The sequence below is a fragment of the Moschus berezovskii genome, chromosome 3 (genome assembly GCF_049115385.1).
Source record: "Moschus berezovskii isolate FMDL1 chromosome 3, NW_MosBer_1.0, whole genome shotgun sequence".
NCBI lineage: Eukaryota > Metazoa > Chordata > Mammalia > Artiodactyla > Moschidae > Moschus > Moschus berezovskii.
In genome coordinates this window covers 113,932,366-113,950,140 of record NC_142462.1, presented here as the reverse complement: position 1 = coordinate 113,950,140, position 17,775 = coordinate 113,932,366, and the positions used below count along the sequence as shown (strand labels likewise).

The 17,775-nt window shown below is 42.1% G+C and overlaps 1 protein-coding gene across 1 annotated transcript; it reads right to left on the bottom strand.

Annotated features, from left to right (window-relative positions):
* Positions 1-10,296: 10,296 nt before the first annotated feature.
* On the bottom strand, positions 10,297-16,829 carry NDUFB2 (NADH:ubiquinone oxidoreductase subunit B2). The gene is made up of 3 exons (XM_055421382.2): positions 16,668-16,829; positions 11,778-11,922; positions 10,297-10,516 (listed from the first exon to the last, which is right to left on the bottom strand). Exons 1-3 carry the CDS (start codon positions 16,772-16,774, stop codon positions 10,442-10,444), a joined length of 327 nt encoding a protein of 108 aa, XP_055277357.1. The 5' UTR covers positions 16,775-16,829; the 3' UTR covers positions 10,297-10,441.
* Between the last annotated feature and the right edge of the window lie 946 nt (positions 16,830-17,775).

Genomic DNA, 17,775 nt, shown 5'->3' with positions numbered 1-17,775 from the left:
AACTTTTTCTACTCCCATAGGTTCTTCAAAGCATGGAACTTTTATATAACAGAAATGTGTGACGGACATTTTAAATTGCTGTAGTTTGGGGCTGAAGTACTGTGTGCTGGGCAGCAATCATCTGGATTAACTAGTGAGAAGGGAGAAATAAAGATACAGGACAGAATTTTATTTTCTGCTTCCCAGAGTACTGCTGCCAACCTAGACACTGAGTTTCCAGAGACTGAAACGTAAACTTGCCGCTCAGGACTTGTTTGCAAATTCAGTGGGACTGTCCTGCTTATGCTGTTCAAAAATGCTCTGAGGGCCAGGTGGGGTCTCCAGGGGCTCCTCTCTGAGGGGACATCAGACTAGCTAACAACCTGGCGGGCAATTGTGAACTGGACACACTCCATGGTGTGCTTCTTGTATCTAGGTTCCTCACCACCCTCAAGAAAGGCTTCCGCGAGTTCTCTAGACATTTCCACTAAGGTGTGTTACTAACACCCGTAGGTTGTTGAACACCCGAGGAGTGCAGTAGCATCTCTGCATGATTGTAGATTGGCCTGAGGAGAATGACGTGGCCAGTGTACTCATGTTCCATGTTGCTAGCTCTGGTAAATTGAAAATACTGGTGAGATTTTTGTTGTATCAGTACACTAGAGAGTAAGCTTTGTTTTGTTTTGAGATAATCAATTTCCACTTCCATTTGTAAAGACATTTAAATTGAGTTTCAGTCCTAAATTTTGCCAGTCATGGTGATTAGCCATTTCAGGTATTTTTAAGGTAGAAGAGGATAGAAATATAAGTTCTAAAATCTTAAGGTAACCATGGTTTATTTTAAAATGCTTAGGGGTGGTTAGTCTCTACCTCAAAAAAAGTGACTGAGTGATTCATTTCCGTGTTCACGAGTTCAGCTGTTGTTTCTGTAGTACTTTTTTTTTTAACTTTTTGACCCCCTTTACCTAAGTGTCAATGTCATTTTATTAATTACTAAGTCATTTTCATTAAAATGTTTTATTTAGCAGTTTTGACTAATTGCAGTGATTAATATAGCCAGTTGTGCATGAGGACACAGCCAGTGAGTGTATCTGGGGGTTTTTTGTGATGCTTTTTTTCTTAAGACTTCTGTAGATTTATAAAGTATTCATTGAAAACAACTAAGATACGTTTATTCATGTTGGTATGGAAAAAATAAGCTATGTGCAGACCATCTGCTTCTTCTGGCAGGCTGAGCACATTGTCCATCATCCACAAGTGGCTGGTTCTCATCGCAGAACCTACGTAGGGAATCAGACGTGAAATTCACTTAAGAGATAGAGCAGAGGAAGTGTTCTGTTTACAGGAATGGAGATGGGAGTTATGAGTAAGTTGCTTAGTCAGTTAGCTTTGTTTTGAAAATTGTGTTACATTTGTGTGTTAAGCCTTTTTAACCTACTTGTGTTTTAACAGTATATGTCACATAGGAAGAAACCTCAGACTAGTATAAGCAACAAAGCTCACCCAGGCACAAATGTAGACAAATAGGACCAAAATGGAAGGGGGGAAGGTATGGGAATAAGTCTAGGGGTAGGGAAAAATTGATGCGAGGGTGGGAAATAAACTGTAATTACCTGAAATAAAATGTAAGAGTGCAATAAGTGTGCTTTTTATTCTAAGCTGTGAACGGGTTTTTTAAAAAAATCATTCCTTCCTAATGCATTTGCCTATGTTCCATAGCTGATTAAAACCAGCTATATAAACATATGCCTTTTTATTCATGTTAATTACCAACATAAATGACTAACCTTTACATCTTATTTATCTTCATGTCATATTAGTTTACATACAGGGATGTGTGTGTGTGCGTGTGCTATAAATTTTCCCTCCTTCATTTGAAAACGCATTTGTTGGGTCCTCCGTGTTTCCTTAGGCCATGCCACAGGTCATAGTCTCAGCTTGGCCTTCCTGTCACCCATTTGAAGGACTATCACGGTGACGTAGCTCGTTCATTGGTTGTACACTCTAACCCTTTGCTCAGCAATTACTGTTTCTTCTAAAACAGGAGTGTACAACTATGAGATTGAAATTAACCGTTTGACATATGTACCTTTGAATTTTATTTATTAGTTATGATTGCTCTTTGGTTTGGACCAAGAAAAAGGAAATCGCGCCTCCCCACCTTTTCAGTTATTTCTGAGGACAGTTCTATGAGAGAGGAAAGGGAACTCCTTCGTGTTTTAGCTGCAGCGAGTTAATGGCCCTGGTTTACGCCAAACCTTATGGTGGTTCACATTCACGCTCCTCTCCTCTCTTGCTGCCAAAGGTGTGGGTTTTGTTCACTTCAGTTCTGCTCAAGCATTGAAAAAGTTTTCATGGAGTCTGGAGTGTGCCCAGTGACAAGATGGTTTTTAATTGTCCACAGACCTCTCTGTTCCTGCTTTGCAAAAATTACAAAGGAGTAACTATTTTTAAAGCTTATTTTTCAATTCATAAAAAAGACATTTATTTTCAGTCAAATGGATGATGTCTCCTTGTCCCTTAATCCTCAATGTTTGCTTGAATCTTTTTATTTTTTTTCAATTTTTTTCCCATCCCCACTTCTTGATACTTCTTGAGTTCTCTTTCCTGCTCAGGTCCTTTCATTTGTACTTTGGAGTTCTCATGTAAATTTGTACAATGGAAAATATTGTTCAGTTTGGATAGAACGCATGGAGAATAAAATAAGATAGCTGAAATTCAGATTGAAATTTATTTGTGTAAAGTTATTTAAAAACTCTGTACTATATAAAAGGCAAAGAGTTCTATGTACTTGATGTGAATATGCGAATACTGCTATAATAAAGATTGACTGCATGGAGAAATCTTTATCAAGACAATTATTTTTCTAGCACTGTCACATTCAGTAATGGAAGTAGGGTTTTGACAGTTCTTTCAGGCAGTGGAGGAACTTGAGAAGTGTACATTATTTCATATAGAATGAAACTTTATATAGATTTCAATTACTGCTTGGTGGGCAGAAGGTATTTATATGAGAAATACATTTAAAGCAAGTTGTCAAGATAAATACTTGGTACACTGCACCAGTTACCCTCTTGTAGAAGTGACAGTTTTTGTCTGATGTTGATGATGATCCTCAAGTACTGTGTGATGGTGTGATATGACTGTCCCCCGGGGCTCAGCTGAAGAGTGTGCTGTAATTGAGTCGTATAAGTAGTAGTCTATCTGGAGAACTTCCCTCTTCTGAACTGTGAATGGTATCTTTCAGACTTTTTTGACACACTTCCAAAGATGTATTTTCTATAGGAACACAGACTGTAGATAGAAATATATGCATTTGAAACTATGCATTCATGTTTTATACTTCCCATTTTAATGCTGGCTACCTTAACTTTATACATTTGATCTCATGAAGTTTGAAAGACACCTAGAATATCATCAACGCTATGTGATATTACCAGGCAAAGTTTCCAGAAGAGAGATAATTCTAAAACTTTACTGGGAAACCCTGTGTCTGAGAACAGTATAAACAGAAAAGTCTTCAAGACAGCACATGTTTGAGGAATCTGGTTTCTGATCTTTGTGCCCCTCCAATGAATAATAAAATGCTAGTGAGACAAGTATTTTCTCTGAACTGCAGTTCTCTCATCTGAAAAATGTAATTCTGTAATACCACATAACAGAAACTAACTTTTAAATCACCTTCATACATGATGGAGTGTAATTGTGGATTCACTTCTTAATGCATTGTTCTTGTTTTCCTTAAAATCTAGTCCAGAATTATGAATCCTTTAATTATTGTGATAAAATTCTATTATTATAAAAAAGCATATCATACTAGCTTTTCTGAAATTTTATCAGGGGTTTGATAAAGTTTGAGCCTACTATCTAGGCTATGTAGTTTTCCTAGACTTGTAAAATATTAAGAGCCAAAAGAGTTCTTAAAGATTATATGGTCTAGGGAATTCCCTGGGAGCCCTGTGGTTAGGATTCCATACTTCCACTGCAGGGGGTGAGGTTTCGATCACTGGTGAGGGAACTAAGATCCCACAAGCTATGTGGCGTGGTCCTCTCCCCACCAAAAAAAAGCTTTTGTGACTCAGTCTTAAGGATTACATGTTCCCCTTGTCAGCGAGTAAATATGAATCCCCAGGGATGACTTGGCTAGATTCATGCAGCCAAAAAGTCAGGAGTTTGGTTTCCAAGATCACTACTATGTCAATAAGTAGGTTTACCAAGATCACTACTATATACTTGCTTACCAGGCAGCACTAGTGGTAAAGAACGTGCCTACCAATGCAGGATACTGAAGAGACTCCGGTTCAATCCCTCGGTGGGGAAGATCCCCTGGTGAATGAAATGGCAACCCACTCCAGTGTTCTTGCCTGGAGAATCCCATGGACAGAGGAGCCTGGCAGGCTACAGTCCATAGGGTCGCAGAGTCGGCCACGACTGAAGCAACTTAACACACAGGCACACCATGTGGTTGTGATGGCTACAGCGAAACTTGGATATAAAAATTGGTGTCGATTCCGTGACACTGAATTTGTAGCTAGAAAAGGAGATTGTGCCACTTGCATATTCCACTTGCTCTTCTGTCTTCTCCAGTCAACAAGCCCACTGCTCATGCAGGAGGTAGAAGGTAAAGACCGAGTACTGAGGCAAGCCAGTACTGGCTCAGACAGCTCCCGTTTCCTCCACTATGCACTGCTGCCCTCTAAGGCTCCCAATGAGATGGTGGCAACAGGCACTGGGGTCTGCCTCTTCCACAGACTAGTCCAGTCTAGTCTGGGACCAAGAGGACATCAGTAGTTACCAGAAGACGCACAACAAGCATTGCTTCCACAGTACCTCCACGCCTCACAACTTTATTAGGTAATCAGTTGTGTTATTTACACTCAAGTTTCCATAGGAAACTGGGTAAATTCACACGTGTGTTAAATTTTGACACTTGATATCTTCGGTTGCCATCAGTTCTTTCACTGCCTACCTTTCCATTTATGAAGGTACATCTCTCCCTCTACCAGGCCACAGCCTAAAACTTTGTTCTTTTAGCCACTCACTAGGAAGAAAAAGCCATCCTAAATGTCTGTCTTGCTTTAGGCAGAGGAGAGGGGTGACTGCATCTGCTGAAATATGTTTAGTTTGTCTCCATGTGGAGGCTTATTTATAAAAATCAAACTAGGATTCAAGGGTCACTAGAAACTTAGTCTGGACCCAATGGTTTGGAAATAACAGTTGCTTCCATTTAGGGTATTTCCTTCCTGCCAAATGTAGTTCTGAGGGCTTATGTGCAAATTCATTGAATCTACTTAATCCATTTTACAAATGAGGGCATTGAGGCAAAGTTCAAACAAGTAATCTGCCCAAACTCCCAGCAGGCATTCCATAAATAAATGACCAGAGCTAGGAGTCAGACCCAGCAAGTCTGACTCCAGGGCCTGAGTTCTTCACTGTGCCAGTTTTCCAAACTGCAGATTGAAACTCATTCAGTTCAGTTCAGTTCATTTCAGTCGCTCAGTCGTGTCCGACTCTTAGCGACCCCATGAACCACAGCACGCCAGGCCTCACTGTCCATCACCAACTCCTGAAGTTCACTCAAACCCATGTCCATCGAGTCGGTGATGCCATCCAGCCACCTCATTCTCTGTCGTCCCCGTCTCCTACCCCCAATCGCTCCCAGCATCAGTCTTTTCCAGTGAGTCAACTCGTCGCATGAGGTGGCCAAAGTATTGCAGTTTCAGCTTTAGCATAAGTCCTTCCAATGAACACCCAGGATTGATCTCCTCTAGAATGGACTGGTTGGATCTCCTTGCAGTCCAAGGGACTCTCAAGAGTCTTCTCCAGCACCACAGTTCAAAAGCATCAATTCTTCGGCGATCAGCTTTCTTCACAGTCCAACTCTCACATCCATACATGACCACGGGAAAAACCATAGCCTTGACTAGACGGACCTTGGTTGGCAAAGTAATGTCTCTGCTTTTTAATATGCTATCTAGGTGGGTAGTAAAATCAGTCTGAATCAACCATTTGTTTAAATGTAGAATAAAAAAGAAAATATAACAGGGAAGTTTTCATAAAACTTTTCTATTATATATGTATGTATACACATACACACACACTCTAGGTCACAACATAAATAAGAGTAAGTAGGTCTTGATCACAAAGCTTTACTCTACCTCACTCAGACCTACAGCCAAACAACCAGGATTTGAACCTTAGCTGTCTAACCATTGGAACTTGGGGAAGTTACCTAACTGCTCTACGGTTCAACATAGAAGATAAAGTTGGAAGTGCAAGTCACTCAGTCATGTCAGACTCTTTGCGACCCCATAGACTACACTGTCCATGGAATTCTCCAGGCCAGAATACTGGAGTGGGTAGCCTTTCCCTTCAGGGGATCTTCCCAACCCAGGGATTGAACACAGGTCTCTCGCATTGCAGGCAGATTCTTTACCAGCTGAGCCACAAGGGAAATTCAACTTACTCATCTCTAAAATGGAAAGAGTATGAGGAGAGTAAAAGGTTTGTTCCTTTGAGAGTAGGCTGGCTGGGACAATTTTTGCATCAGCACAAACTGATTTCACAGCCCAGGTATAGAAAAGAGGATTCAGCATATGGAGGCCACATTGGCTGATTTTAAAAGATGGCTAGTTTAAGTAATCTTTTAATTCAAGTCAAGCAATTCTTATTGATTTCTCAGGAAAAAAGCTAATGGGGTTATCCTACTTGAGTTCACTGTTAAAGACTGTATTCTTTCCCAAACAACTCTATTGATGGCTGGAGGAGCAGCAATGGAAAACAACAAAAAATGAGACCTAAAAAGTACATAGGAATCTAATGGTCTTTTAAAGACCATAAATATTTAACAGGTGAGACAGCACACTCCTCCACAGCTGAGTAAACACAAAACCAGGAGTGTCCAACAACAGTGTGCCAGGCTCAGGACTGCTGGAGCCGACAGTGGGAGGGTGAAAAACTGTTTCACTTGCTGCCGCTTTTGCTGCCATTGTGCCCACTCTGACCACTGGGGAGAACCAAAGTGAAAGCCTAGGAACCAGGAACTCAAATTGGACCATCCCCTGCATAAAGCTTGTGAGCAGCTTTCTCACTGCCTGACCTCATCTAGTCCCACCCTCTCCTCCCCTGCTGAAGCCCAATACTTTCTGTCCCTTAAACATGGTGACCCCGGTCCCACCCTAGACCTTGGTCCTTGCTCTTCCTTGTCCCTGGGGCACTCTTCCTTCAGACCCCACACAACTGGTTCCTGCTATGTGTCAGGTTTCAGCTCAGATGCCTTCTGTCCACCAAAAAGGATCAGCATGGAGCCACCTAGCACCCAGTGTAACTGCCTTCACAGCAACTCTCTGTCTGTCCGTGCCAAAGTCTGAGTTCTCATCTGTCTTCTTTAGCATGGCAGTCCCAACACCTAGTCAAAAACATAAAAATGTGAACAGCTATGCTTCTGGGCAAGTCCTTAAGCTACTCTAGTGCATATTTTTATCTATAGATAGAAAAAATTCTGTCCTACCTCCTCTCAGTAAGTTGAAAAGTACTTTGAAACAAACTCTTGAAAACCTGCATTATGCTATTTCACCCTTATCTCACATTCTTCTGGCCCTAAGAATTCCTAAATAGAAACATGTCTTAAGAGTTCCACAAATGGTGACTCAACACAATGTCCAGCCCACAAGAGATACATAAACACGAGATGGACTGCACCGACCTCTAACCTCTGTATGCTTTGGGCAAGAAAACACTAGCAGTAAGAAATGGCAAGATCTTCACATAAACTGTCAATGTGCATGCGACTAACACAGCTAAGCAGGTAGGCAAGTATGGCACTGCTGGCAAGCATGGGGTCAGACCTAATGTTCACTCAGCAGTGTGTGACCCGAAGTAAGGTTACTTCACTTCCTTGAACCTTGATGTCCTCACTGATCATCTATACCATGGAGTACCCAGTTGGCACAGAAGTTCAGTGCACAGGAAATCATCTATAAAGGGTGGCTGTCATCAGAAATATCCATAACTCAGTTCCTCATTCTTGACCAACACACTTTAATTTACAACTTTAATATACAATATGATGTCCTTCATTTCTTGAAATTCTCACCTGGCTCCTGCAGGGAAACAAAAGTTGGAAAGCTTCAAATCCATCGCTCTTGTTCATTCAATTATTCAAGCATTCACTGAGCATCAATCATGTGAGTGGCCTTGCAGAGGAGTCAAATCACCTTGCTTTCTCAACAGGCTTACGGTCTAATCATTAAAATGTTAATGACTGTGTGCAGGAATATTGGAAAGTATATGAGAAGACAGGAGAGGCTACGGCTGCAGACCTATTAACACTGGAGAAACAGAGGCCTGGTGAGGATGGGACCTCTGCCAGGTCCATAGCAAACCCAGAGACACAAAACAAGCTATAAAACAGCTTAACTGTTTGCCCCACCCCCCACTCCCCCACATATTCAAAACTGCTGTAATTTTTATGTCAATAAACTACTTCTAATTAAAATAACAGCATACTAGTAGTCTGATTTAACAGGAACACTTAACTGTCACTTAATGCTTCCTATTCTTTAAAACAATTTCCAAGGTATTTTGAATGATGGCAATTATTAATGTGCAATGGTTTTTATGTTTTTTTACATTTTTATGGAGGTGTAATTAAAAATGTGCAGATACTAAGGGTTTATTTCAATGAATTTTGACAACTGTATACACCCACATAACCCCCACCCTACCTCTACAGTTTCACCAGTTTGTAGACATCATATGAATGGAATCATTCATTATGTACTTTTAAGTGACATTCACTCCTGCTTAATATGACTCAGATTCATCTAAATGATCGTGTCTTATAGCTAGTTGTTTTTAATTGCTGAATTATTATTATTCAGTTGAATGAATATACTGTAATACGTTTATCCATTCTCTGATTGATGTAGTTAGGTCTAGTTTGGAGATGTTATGAAACATTTTGTACATGTCTTTTATGGAGATATAGTTCTCATTTCTCTTGAGTAAATCCTAGGAATACAGTTGCTGAATCCTAGGATACATGTTTTGGAGAAGGCAATGGCAAGCTACTCCAGTCCTCTTGCCTAGAAAATCCCAAGGATGGAGGAGCCTGGTGGGCTGCAGTCTGTGGGGTCGCTAAGGGTCGGACATGACTGAGCAACTTCACTTTCACACATTGGAGAAGGAAATGGCAACCCACTCCAGTGTTCTTGCCTGGAGAATCCCAGGGACGGGGGAGGCTGGTGGGCTGCCGTCTATGGGGTCACACAGAGTCGGACACGACTGAGGTGACTTAGCAGCAGCAACAGGATACATGTTTAACTTCATTAGAAACTGCCAAACAATTCTACAAAATCATTGTACTTACTGGCAAATATTGCTAGTTGCTCCAAACTGTCACTAACATTTTAAAGTTGTCAGTCCTATTTTAGCCATCCTAGTGAGTATAAAAGATGTCGTACTGTAGCTTTAATTTGCATTTCCCTGGTGATTAATGACATTAAGAGCCTTTTTTCATGTGATTATTGGCCATTTTTGTGAAGTATCTGCTCAAGGCTTTTGCCCATTTTTCAACTCGATTGTTCAATCCAATTTATGATTATAGGGGTTCTTTACCTCTACCAGATACAAGCCCTTTGTTGGATATAGATGCTATATTTTTTCCAAATTAGTGGCTTATATATTTCCTTAATGGTATCTTTTGATAGCAGAAATTTTTGATAAGGCTAAATAAAATTTATTGTTTTTTTAATTAGTGCTTTTGTTTCTTATCCAAAAGTTTTTTGTCTGCCTTAAAATTATTAAGATAGTCTCCTGTGCTTTATTTTAAAAGCTTTAAGAGTCTGGGCTTTATTTTAGGTCTTTTATCCATGCAGTGATTAATTCAAAAACATTTTAAATGACAATGTCTTAATCCCTGAAGGATTTGTGAGGAAAAGAATTCCTCCCAGTATCTTCCTTTTGAAAGAAAAACCTCCTGATCTGGAAAATGAAAGGGCCATAACCTTTTACTGTTGAAAGAGTTAACTTCCACCCAATTCCAATATGTAACATTCCCATATGCTCAAATTTTTCATTAGAACTATTTTTGCAACTACAAACAAGCTCCCTATCTATCTTGTCCAGCAGAGCTGGTGCTTAAAGTCTCTGATCAATAAACAGACAAATGGGACCCTAAACTGTAACAAAGATTAAGAAAAAGTAATTTTTTAAAACATAAAAAGAAAAGGAAGATGAGACTAAAAGTGTGTACGGGAAGAAGGGGCAGAATGACAGCAAATGTGAAAATCGGAAAAGCAGAAATTAGACGTGATGTATTAATTATTCTTTATGCTGTTATAAAATGCACTGTTTCTTCGGAACCATCATAGGTGCAAAGTCAAAACATGTTTACAGACAAATGTTAAACATAACAAGAAACATGGGGTGCACCCATTTGGCAAGAGCTGAGCCTCCGTTTTCAGTCTTCATCATCTGGAGGGATACCCAATTCCTCATCCGTCCACTGGGAAGGGTCAGGATAAGGAAAGTGACCCTAAGGACAACCAATTAAAAAACAAGTTCAAGAATCTATACTTCACAAAACTATTAATAATCTATACTGCATACAGTTGATTAAATTTTAAAAGAAATCTTGGGGGGAAAATTGATTTAAATAATAAACAATCCTTGATATACCCCAGGAGCAAATTCTGTTGCACCTCAACCATCTGATGGTCCAACTTCAATCTGTTCAGAATGCGCTGCGGCCTGAATTTGAGAAGCTTGGCCATTTTGGAGCTTCCGCCTGAGCCAGCATTTGAGTATGAGTTTTGGATGGAAGGAGGGGGAACGGAGAAAATAGATTTCAAAGACACCCCACGTCACAACAATCCCTGAATTGTTGTGAATCCCTTGACAACACTGTTGTCTTGAATCCCTGACAAAACACAGCGTCTCAAACTGTCCTGTCATTCCTGCTGGGGGACCTGGGAGCCTCAGGTGGACTCATTCTGCTTTGATCCTGATCTAGGGCATGTCATCGTCTCCTGCCAAACAGCCACACATAGATCCGACAGCTGACCCACAATGAAACAAAGGTGTCTGTGTGCTGCCAGTTCACAGACACTAGGCTGCTTCTTTCTGGGGGACAAGGGCACAGAAATTCTAAGAGAAGTGGGACACCAATCAACCTGATGCTTCTAGAACTCACTGTGTAAATTTAAGATTTTTCCCTATCCTTAAAAAAAATTAACTAAATTTACTGAAATTCAAAGTATTTTGGATCAATAAGCACGGATTTCAATGGCCTAAAAGTGTAATTTCCTAGAGAATGGCATCTGTGCAAATGTGATTAAAAGCTCATTTGAGGCCAGTTATATGTTAGAAAGTCAACAGTAATTAATTTCCCTGCTTCAGACAAATTAGCTCACATCCATTCCACTCAACCGAGCTGCCCTGGGCCTCTAGACAGACTAGATGACATGTATCATTTAAAGACATTTAAGGGTGAAACTTAACCTGCTGATGACCCCCTACCCAGCTTGGAAGGTAAGAGAATTAGCTTCTGTAGTCTCCCTTCCAGATAACGGCCACCAATTGGCAACTGTAAGACACAAAGAACCTACGTGTACATCCCTTGGTAGACAAGGTCAGAGATGATAATGTTTCCTAAAATAAAAGGATCCCTGCATACACATAAGGACAATATACCTCCAGATAGAAAAACAGGCTACAAACAGAAAAACAATCTAAGCTGTTAACAGATCTTCCCTCCCCACACCCAAAGAAGGACAGGACTACTCTCATGCACTTACCAGCACAGCATCTGAATCGTGCCAGAAGCGCCAGAGAATCCAGAACCACATGGTCGCACTGAAGAACTCGGCCTGGATCACCTGGGATCTGGTCAGCTGCGGGAACTGTCTGTACCGGGGCTCGATGTGCGCACCTCCACCAGCCCTACACGACAAAACGGACATGTGAAGCAGCTTGCTCTGTCTTCAAGCTCATCCAAAACTCTATGAGTTACAGCCAAAAAATAAACCTTTCTCTCCTCCTCTGCAAAAAAAACAGAAGGATAATGCTCCATGGTCCCTCAAAATACTCCACTTGCATAAGCGTGCTGTAAACATGTGCAGCGGCAAAAACTGGCCTGAACTGACGAGAAGCTAATTATGATGTTCATTCAGTGAATATCCACACATTTTACGCCACATATGAATGTGCTGATTAGCGGGGTACTGGCCCCACACGGTTGTTAAGGGATTGTGAATCTGCAGCAGGTCACTAGCTTATCCAAAGAAACAAATCAACAAATTAATTTTGTTCTGGAGAGCCATCTGTTTCAAAGACAAATTATGTCCTCTGCTGTATCAGTAATACATTCTTTATTAAAAGACCACTTTATGGAAAAGAGAACTTAGATCGTTTTCAATAAGCCAACAGCACCGAACAAAGCAAAGAGATTTAAACAGTAAGTTTGAATAAGTTTTTCTGGTTTTTGTTTTCTCATTTAGATACTGCTGACAAGGTGTGGGATATAGTCCATGAGGCTCTACTCATTTTGTTGGATTATAATTATTATAACTTGAATCTAATATAAATAATGTAAGTTGTACTTAATGGGGCTACTTTCAAGTCCTTTTCAAAAGCAGCTATACATATACTATTAGATAGAAATGGATATAGAATTTCAAAGAAAGTTTCTATATAAAACGTGTTCACAAATTTCATTCCAGGTAAGAATCAGCTTATAAAACAATGCTCCCTTTTGTTTGACAAAGAAATGAATATCTGTACAAAAACTTCAGTAAAATTACTTCAAAATGCACTACAGTTTTGTGAACATTAATACTTCCATGGTTCTTGATACGTATTACCTAGTACCCTTTTTATTCTCTTCTACTCTAAAAGATGACTAATAGTTATTATTTACAGAGTGTCTTATCACCTGTCAGACACCACACCAAGCACTTTATATATTATCATTTAATTTTCAAAACAACCTGATGAGATACATCTATGGTTATCAATGTTTACAAATCAGAACATTGGAGTATTATTGTTTGGTGGCAAAGCCCAAACTCTTAAATACTGCCCACAAACAACATTAATTCCATATTTATGTAAATATCTACCCAACACTTTTATTTGAAAGATTCTATATAAAGTATTAATAGTAATTAGCTATGGATGGTGAGAAATGGGTTTTATTCTTTCTGCATGCATGTGTGTGTTCATGTAAGTATGTATCCTTTTTTACAGTGACCATATGTTACTTTTTTTTTTTTTCAAACATTTGTTAAAGCCAGCTTCTAAACTTCAGTCAGTTTTTAGGTAATTTTTTACTAACGTATAGTACTAATTTTTTACTTAGAATATGATATTACATTTGTATGGAACTTTATGGACTGCAAAGCGCTTCCATGGTACATTTATTGTTCGAACCACCAATAACCCTCTCACGACATGTTACTTTTAAAAGTTTCTGTCAAGCATCATTACACCCTGAATTTACCACACTGTTTCTGTATGCCAATTTTACTTAACAGTACCTATGCAGGAGGTATCTGTGCGTACAGATACTACTTTATGTAAACAAACCATGGGAGGGAATTCACTATGTTAACAACAGGCTTCCTCTTTGACAGGTTACAGATACAATCGAGTAGTAAGTGCCCATCAGGTAAACTCATTTAAAATAAGTTTTGAAAATTATAGATTAAACCCCTTCCCGGGAACTCTCCACATTTCATTATTGTGAGAGTTACATCTTGTTTTAACTATGAAATAAGTGGGTCATTGACTGTAAGGTATAAATCTTTTTGAACAAAGATTTGAAACACTGCAATTAGAGAAAGGATGGATGACATAATGACTGCCATGATTAAAGAATATAGAGTCCACAAACATCTAATTTTATGTTCCAAGAGAGGCTGTTAACTGCACTAAGGCAAACTAGACAGGCCTGAACATCCCTCTAAACAGAAACTACGACAGCAGATTATTTTTTTTTTAATTTTAATAAATCATTAAAATCTTGGTATGGAAGAACCAAGACCGCAGTGAAGAGGAACACCCCTCGTCTTCCCAGGCAGGCTCAAAGGCTACTGTTGGTGGCTCTGGATCTCGGTCCTTCTCACGTCACACATGCCTTTTCCTTCTCTCCATCCTACATCTGTCCCAGTTCCATACTCATAACAGACACGCGGCTTTAAGCAAGCCACTCTTTTCATTTAGCTGGGTCTCAGTTCCCTAATAACAACAGCTATTTATACAATACTTGTATGGTCTTTACTGAGCACCAGCAACTCTGGTAAAAACACTTCAGAGATTTGTTGTTTACTTCCCTGGGAGTCAACATTATTATCCCAATTAAACCGGTGAGAAAACTCAGTTCTTAAGAGATCACGACAGCAAGAGCGTGGCAGAGGTGAGATTTGAACAGTCTGAGGGCAGAATCCTGCTTTTAGCCACTATTTTGCAGTGCCTCTTGGTAAAGTGTGGACCGTAGTCAGAGAGGCCTGGAACATCACCCGGAAAAATCCAGTGTACTGTTTTCAGTCCTGCTCTTGCTGAATCTCTCCGCACTTCCAGCTTGCTCTTGGTAGACTGCCTTCCCTCGGCATCAGCACTGGGCTCTCCAGGGGGCTTCTCCCACTACATCACGGGTGACTCTGCTTTTGCTCACTCTCTTAAATGCTGGTGTTGCAAAGTGAAGTCGCTCAGTCGTGTCTGACTCTTTGCGACCCCATGGACTGTAGCCTACCAGGCTCCTCCATCCGTGGTATTCTCCAGGCAAGAGTACTGGAGTGGGTTGCCGTTTCCTTCTCCAACTTGCTCACTCTCTTAAATTCTGGTGTTGCAAAGGTAAACTCTAAAGGATACTACGGGCTTTGGGTGACAATAATCAGTCAACGTAGGCTCATCAACTGTAACAAACGTACCCTCAGGTGGGGGATGCTGATAATGAAGCAAGCTATGCATGTGTGGTTTGGGGGGTTTATGGGAAATCTCTGTACCATCCTCTCAATTTTTTTTTTGTTGTTTTGTTTCAAAACTCAACTTTTATTTATTTTTTTTATTGGAGGCTAATTATTTTACAATATTACATTGGTTGGTTTTGCCATACATTGACATGAATCCGCCCCGGGTGTACATGAGTTCCCCTTCCTGAACCCCCCTCCCACCTCCCTCCTCCCCTTATCCTCCCTCTGGGTCATCCCCACACACCAGCCCCGAGCATCCTGTATCATGCATCGACCCTGAACTGGCGATTTGTTTCACATATGATAATATACATGTTTCAATGCCATTTTTAAAATATCAATAGGCTTTCCACCTTTTAAAGTAGATGAATCCATAATTTTAAAATTTAAGAATAAATGTTCTAGGTGGAAACATAACATGGAACAAGGATGTTCATGATCGTTATATCTATTCAGCGTAGCACTGGATGGTCTATAAGGCACAGAATAAGGCAACACATAGTAAATATACTTCCCAATTCAACATTTTGTTCTGGACTTATGTATAAAATCATGCCATTTGCAAATAATAGATTTCTCTTTTTCATTTCTAATATTTGCAACTTATGGCATCTTCCACTAGCTTCCATTTTGTAATCCTAAACCTAGTTATTGGGTCTTCTACACGACTACCCAGAAAACAGTATGTGTCTCCTGAGGTTAGAGGTGGCATGCTGCTGCTGCTGCTAAGTCACTTCAGTCATGTCCGACTCTGTGTGACCCCATAGACAGAAGCCCACCAGGCTCCCCCTTCCCTGGGATTCTCCAGGCAAGAACACTGGAGTGGGTTGCCATTTCCTTCTCCATCAATTTTTTTTTTTGAAACAGAAAACTGTCTACAAAATATTTTTTAAAAGAAAACTTCCGACATTGCCCAAGCATCCACTTTTGGCTGTCTTCCCACCCTTCCCCACTCCACTCTCGTGCCTTGGAGCACTAATTCTCCACTCTGCAACCATAGTAATTTTTTTTAGAATTAAAATGTGGCCACGCGACATCTGATTAAAACGACCGATCAGCGCCTCTGTTAGAAATCTCTCAGGCAGGCCTGTGTGTTTTAGTCGGTCAGTCGTGTCCGACTCTTTGGGTAGCCCGCCAGGCTCCTCTGTTCAGAGGATTCTCCAGGCAAGAATACTAGAGTGGGTTGCCATTCCCTTCTCCGGGGAAATCTTGATCCAGGGATCGAACTCGGGTCTCCCGCACTGCGGGCAGATCCTTTACTATCTGCGCCACCAGGGAAGCTAGGGCACAGCCACGCATAAGGAGCCTCTACCATTCTTTCCCTACGACCCGAGGTCTCCGGCCTCACCTCTTGCCTCACCCTGCCTCGAGCTTGAAGCTTCAAATTACCCTGTACAGGTAATTTCCTCTGCCTAACGCCCTCGCCTCCTCAGCTCCTGTCCTTGCTTCCAGATTAGCTCCAACTGTCTCCACGTTCAACTGGTCAGCTTCCCGGGGACAGCCTCCCTCTGGGGCCGGGACCGTCAGATACACACCTCTATCGGCTCCCCCGGCCCCGGTGTCGCGCCGTCAGACTACAAGTCCCAGCATGCCTCAGGGGTGGAGGCCGCCGCAGACCAGATCGGCCCCTGCTGCTCGGCGTCAAGGTGAGGGCGTCCCGAAGGCTAGTGCCTTCCGCTAGAAGCGGGCTAAGCCCCAACCGCAAGCAATACTCACCGACGGACGCCACCGGCTCCAGCCGCCCGCGCGCAGCGGCCTCTGAAGAGGTGGCCTCCAACGTGAGCGAAAGGCGATAGTCGCTTCAGAGCCGACATGCCAGCCATCGTTAGCCCGGCCGTTGCCCAGGCCGCACCGCCGCCGCACGTCACTTCCGCTGGCACCCGCCCGGTGACGTCACAGCGCCGGCCCGCCCCTCTCCGTGTGACGTAGGGAGGGGCGGGGACGCGGTAGTTACCGCCCCGAAGGAGCGTCGCAGTCCTTTCCCTGAGGTGAGGGCGCCAGGGGCCGCCGCCTGGGCGCGCCGTTCGCTCGGAGCCACCAGACCGGGGCTCGCTTTGTGGGCCTGGTGGCGCCCTGACGAAAGGTCAGGGGTGTAGACGGCCCTGGTGGAGCCCGCGGATGGGCGTGCCGCACCTCGGCGCTCCGCTCCTGGAGCCCCTCTTTGTTACGCGGACAGTGAGAAACTTAACGCTGTCGCTGCTCGCTCTTTGCTACAGGTGCTGATCTAGGCGCTCTTACCCGCCCCGGACCCGCCCCCCTGCCTGCTCCTCCCGAATTAGCTACCCTTCCAGACCCTCCTAGGCTGCCAGATCCATTCTGAACCCAGTCTGTCCTTCCCAAAGCTTGTATTCCTTCCCTGCAAAGTCTTCTTTAAAGCCTTTATCGTTACACGGTTGTTCTGCAAACCTGAGCTTGATAACCAACCCGCAGCCCGTGGTTCTCAAACGTCAGCACCTGGACTGGAGGTATCAGAATCCCCTGAGGAGTCCGACCCCAGCTATTAAGTCTGGAGTAGGGCCAAGGAATCTGCATTTTAGCAGGCCCCCAATATACGCGGTGCTCCCGATCCCTGGATCCTGAGCCAGCCCTGGATTCTTGGCGTTTGTCTCTTAATATTGCCTTCTATTAAGTCCTGGATGAACTCCAAACTTCCCAAACTTTGGGGAGCTGAAGAACCCCTTACTCCAGTCTTAAGAACCCCAGCTCCCAAATTCTTTGTGTCCGCACTTATGGGTTATAGTTTTCCTAAGAATTCTCGATTTTTATGAACTTAACCTGCCAGCCTCACACCTTGGAGATTTCAATTTGAAATGGGCCACCTGCC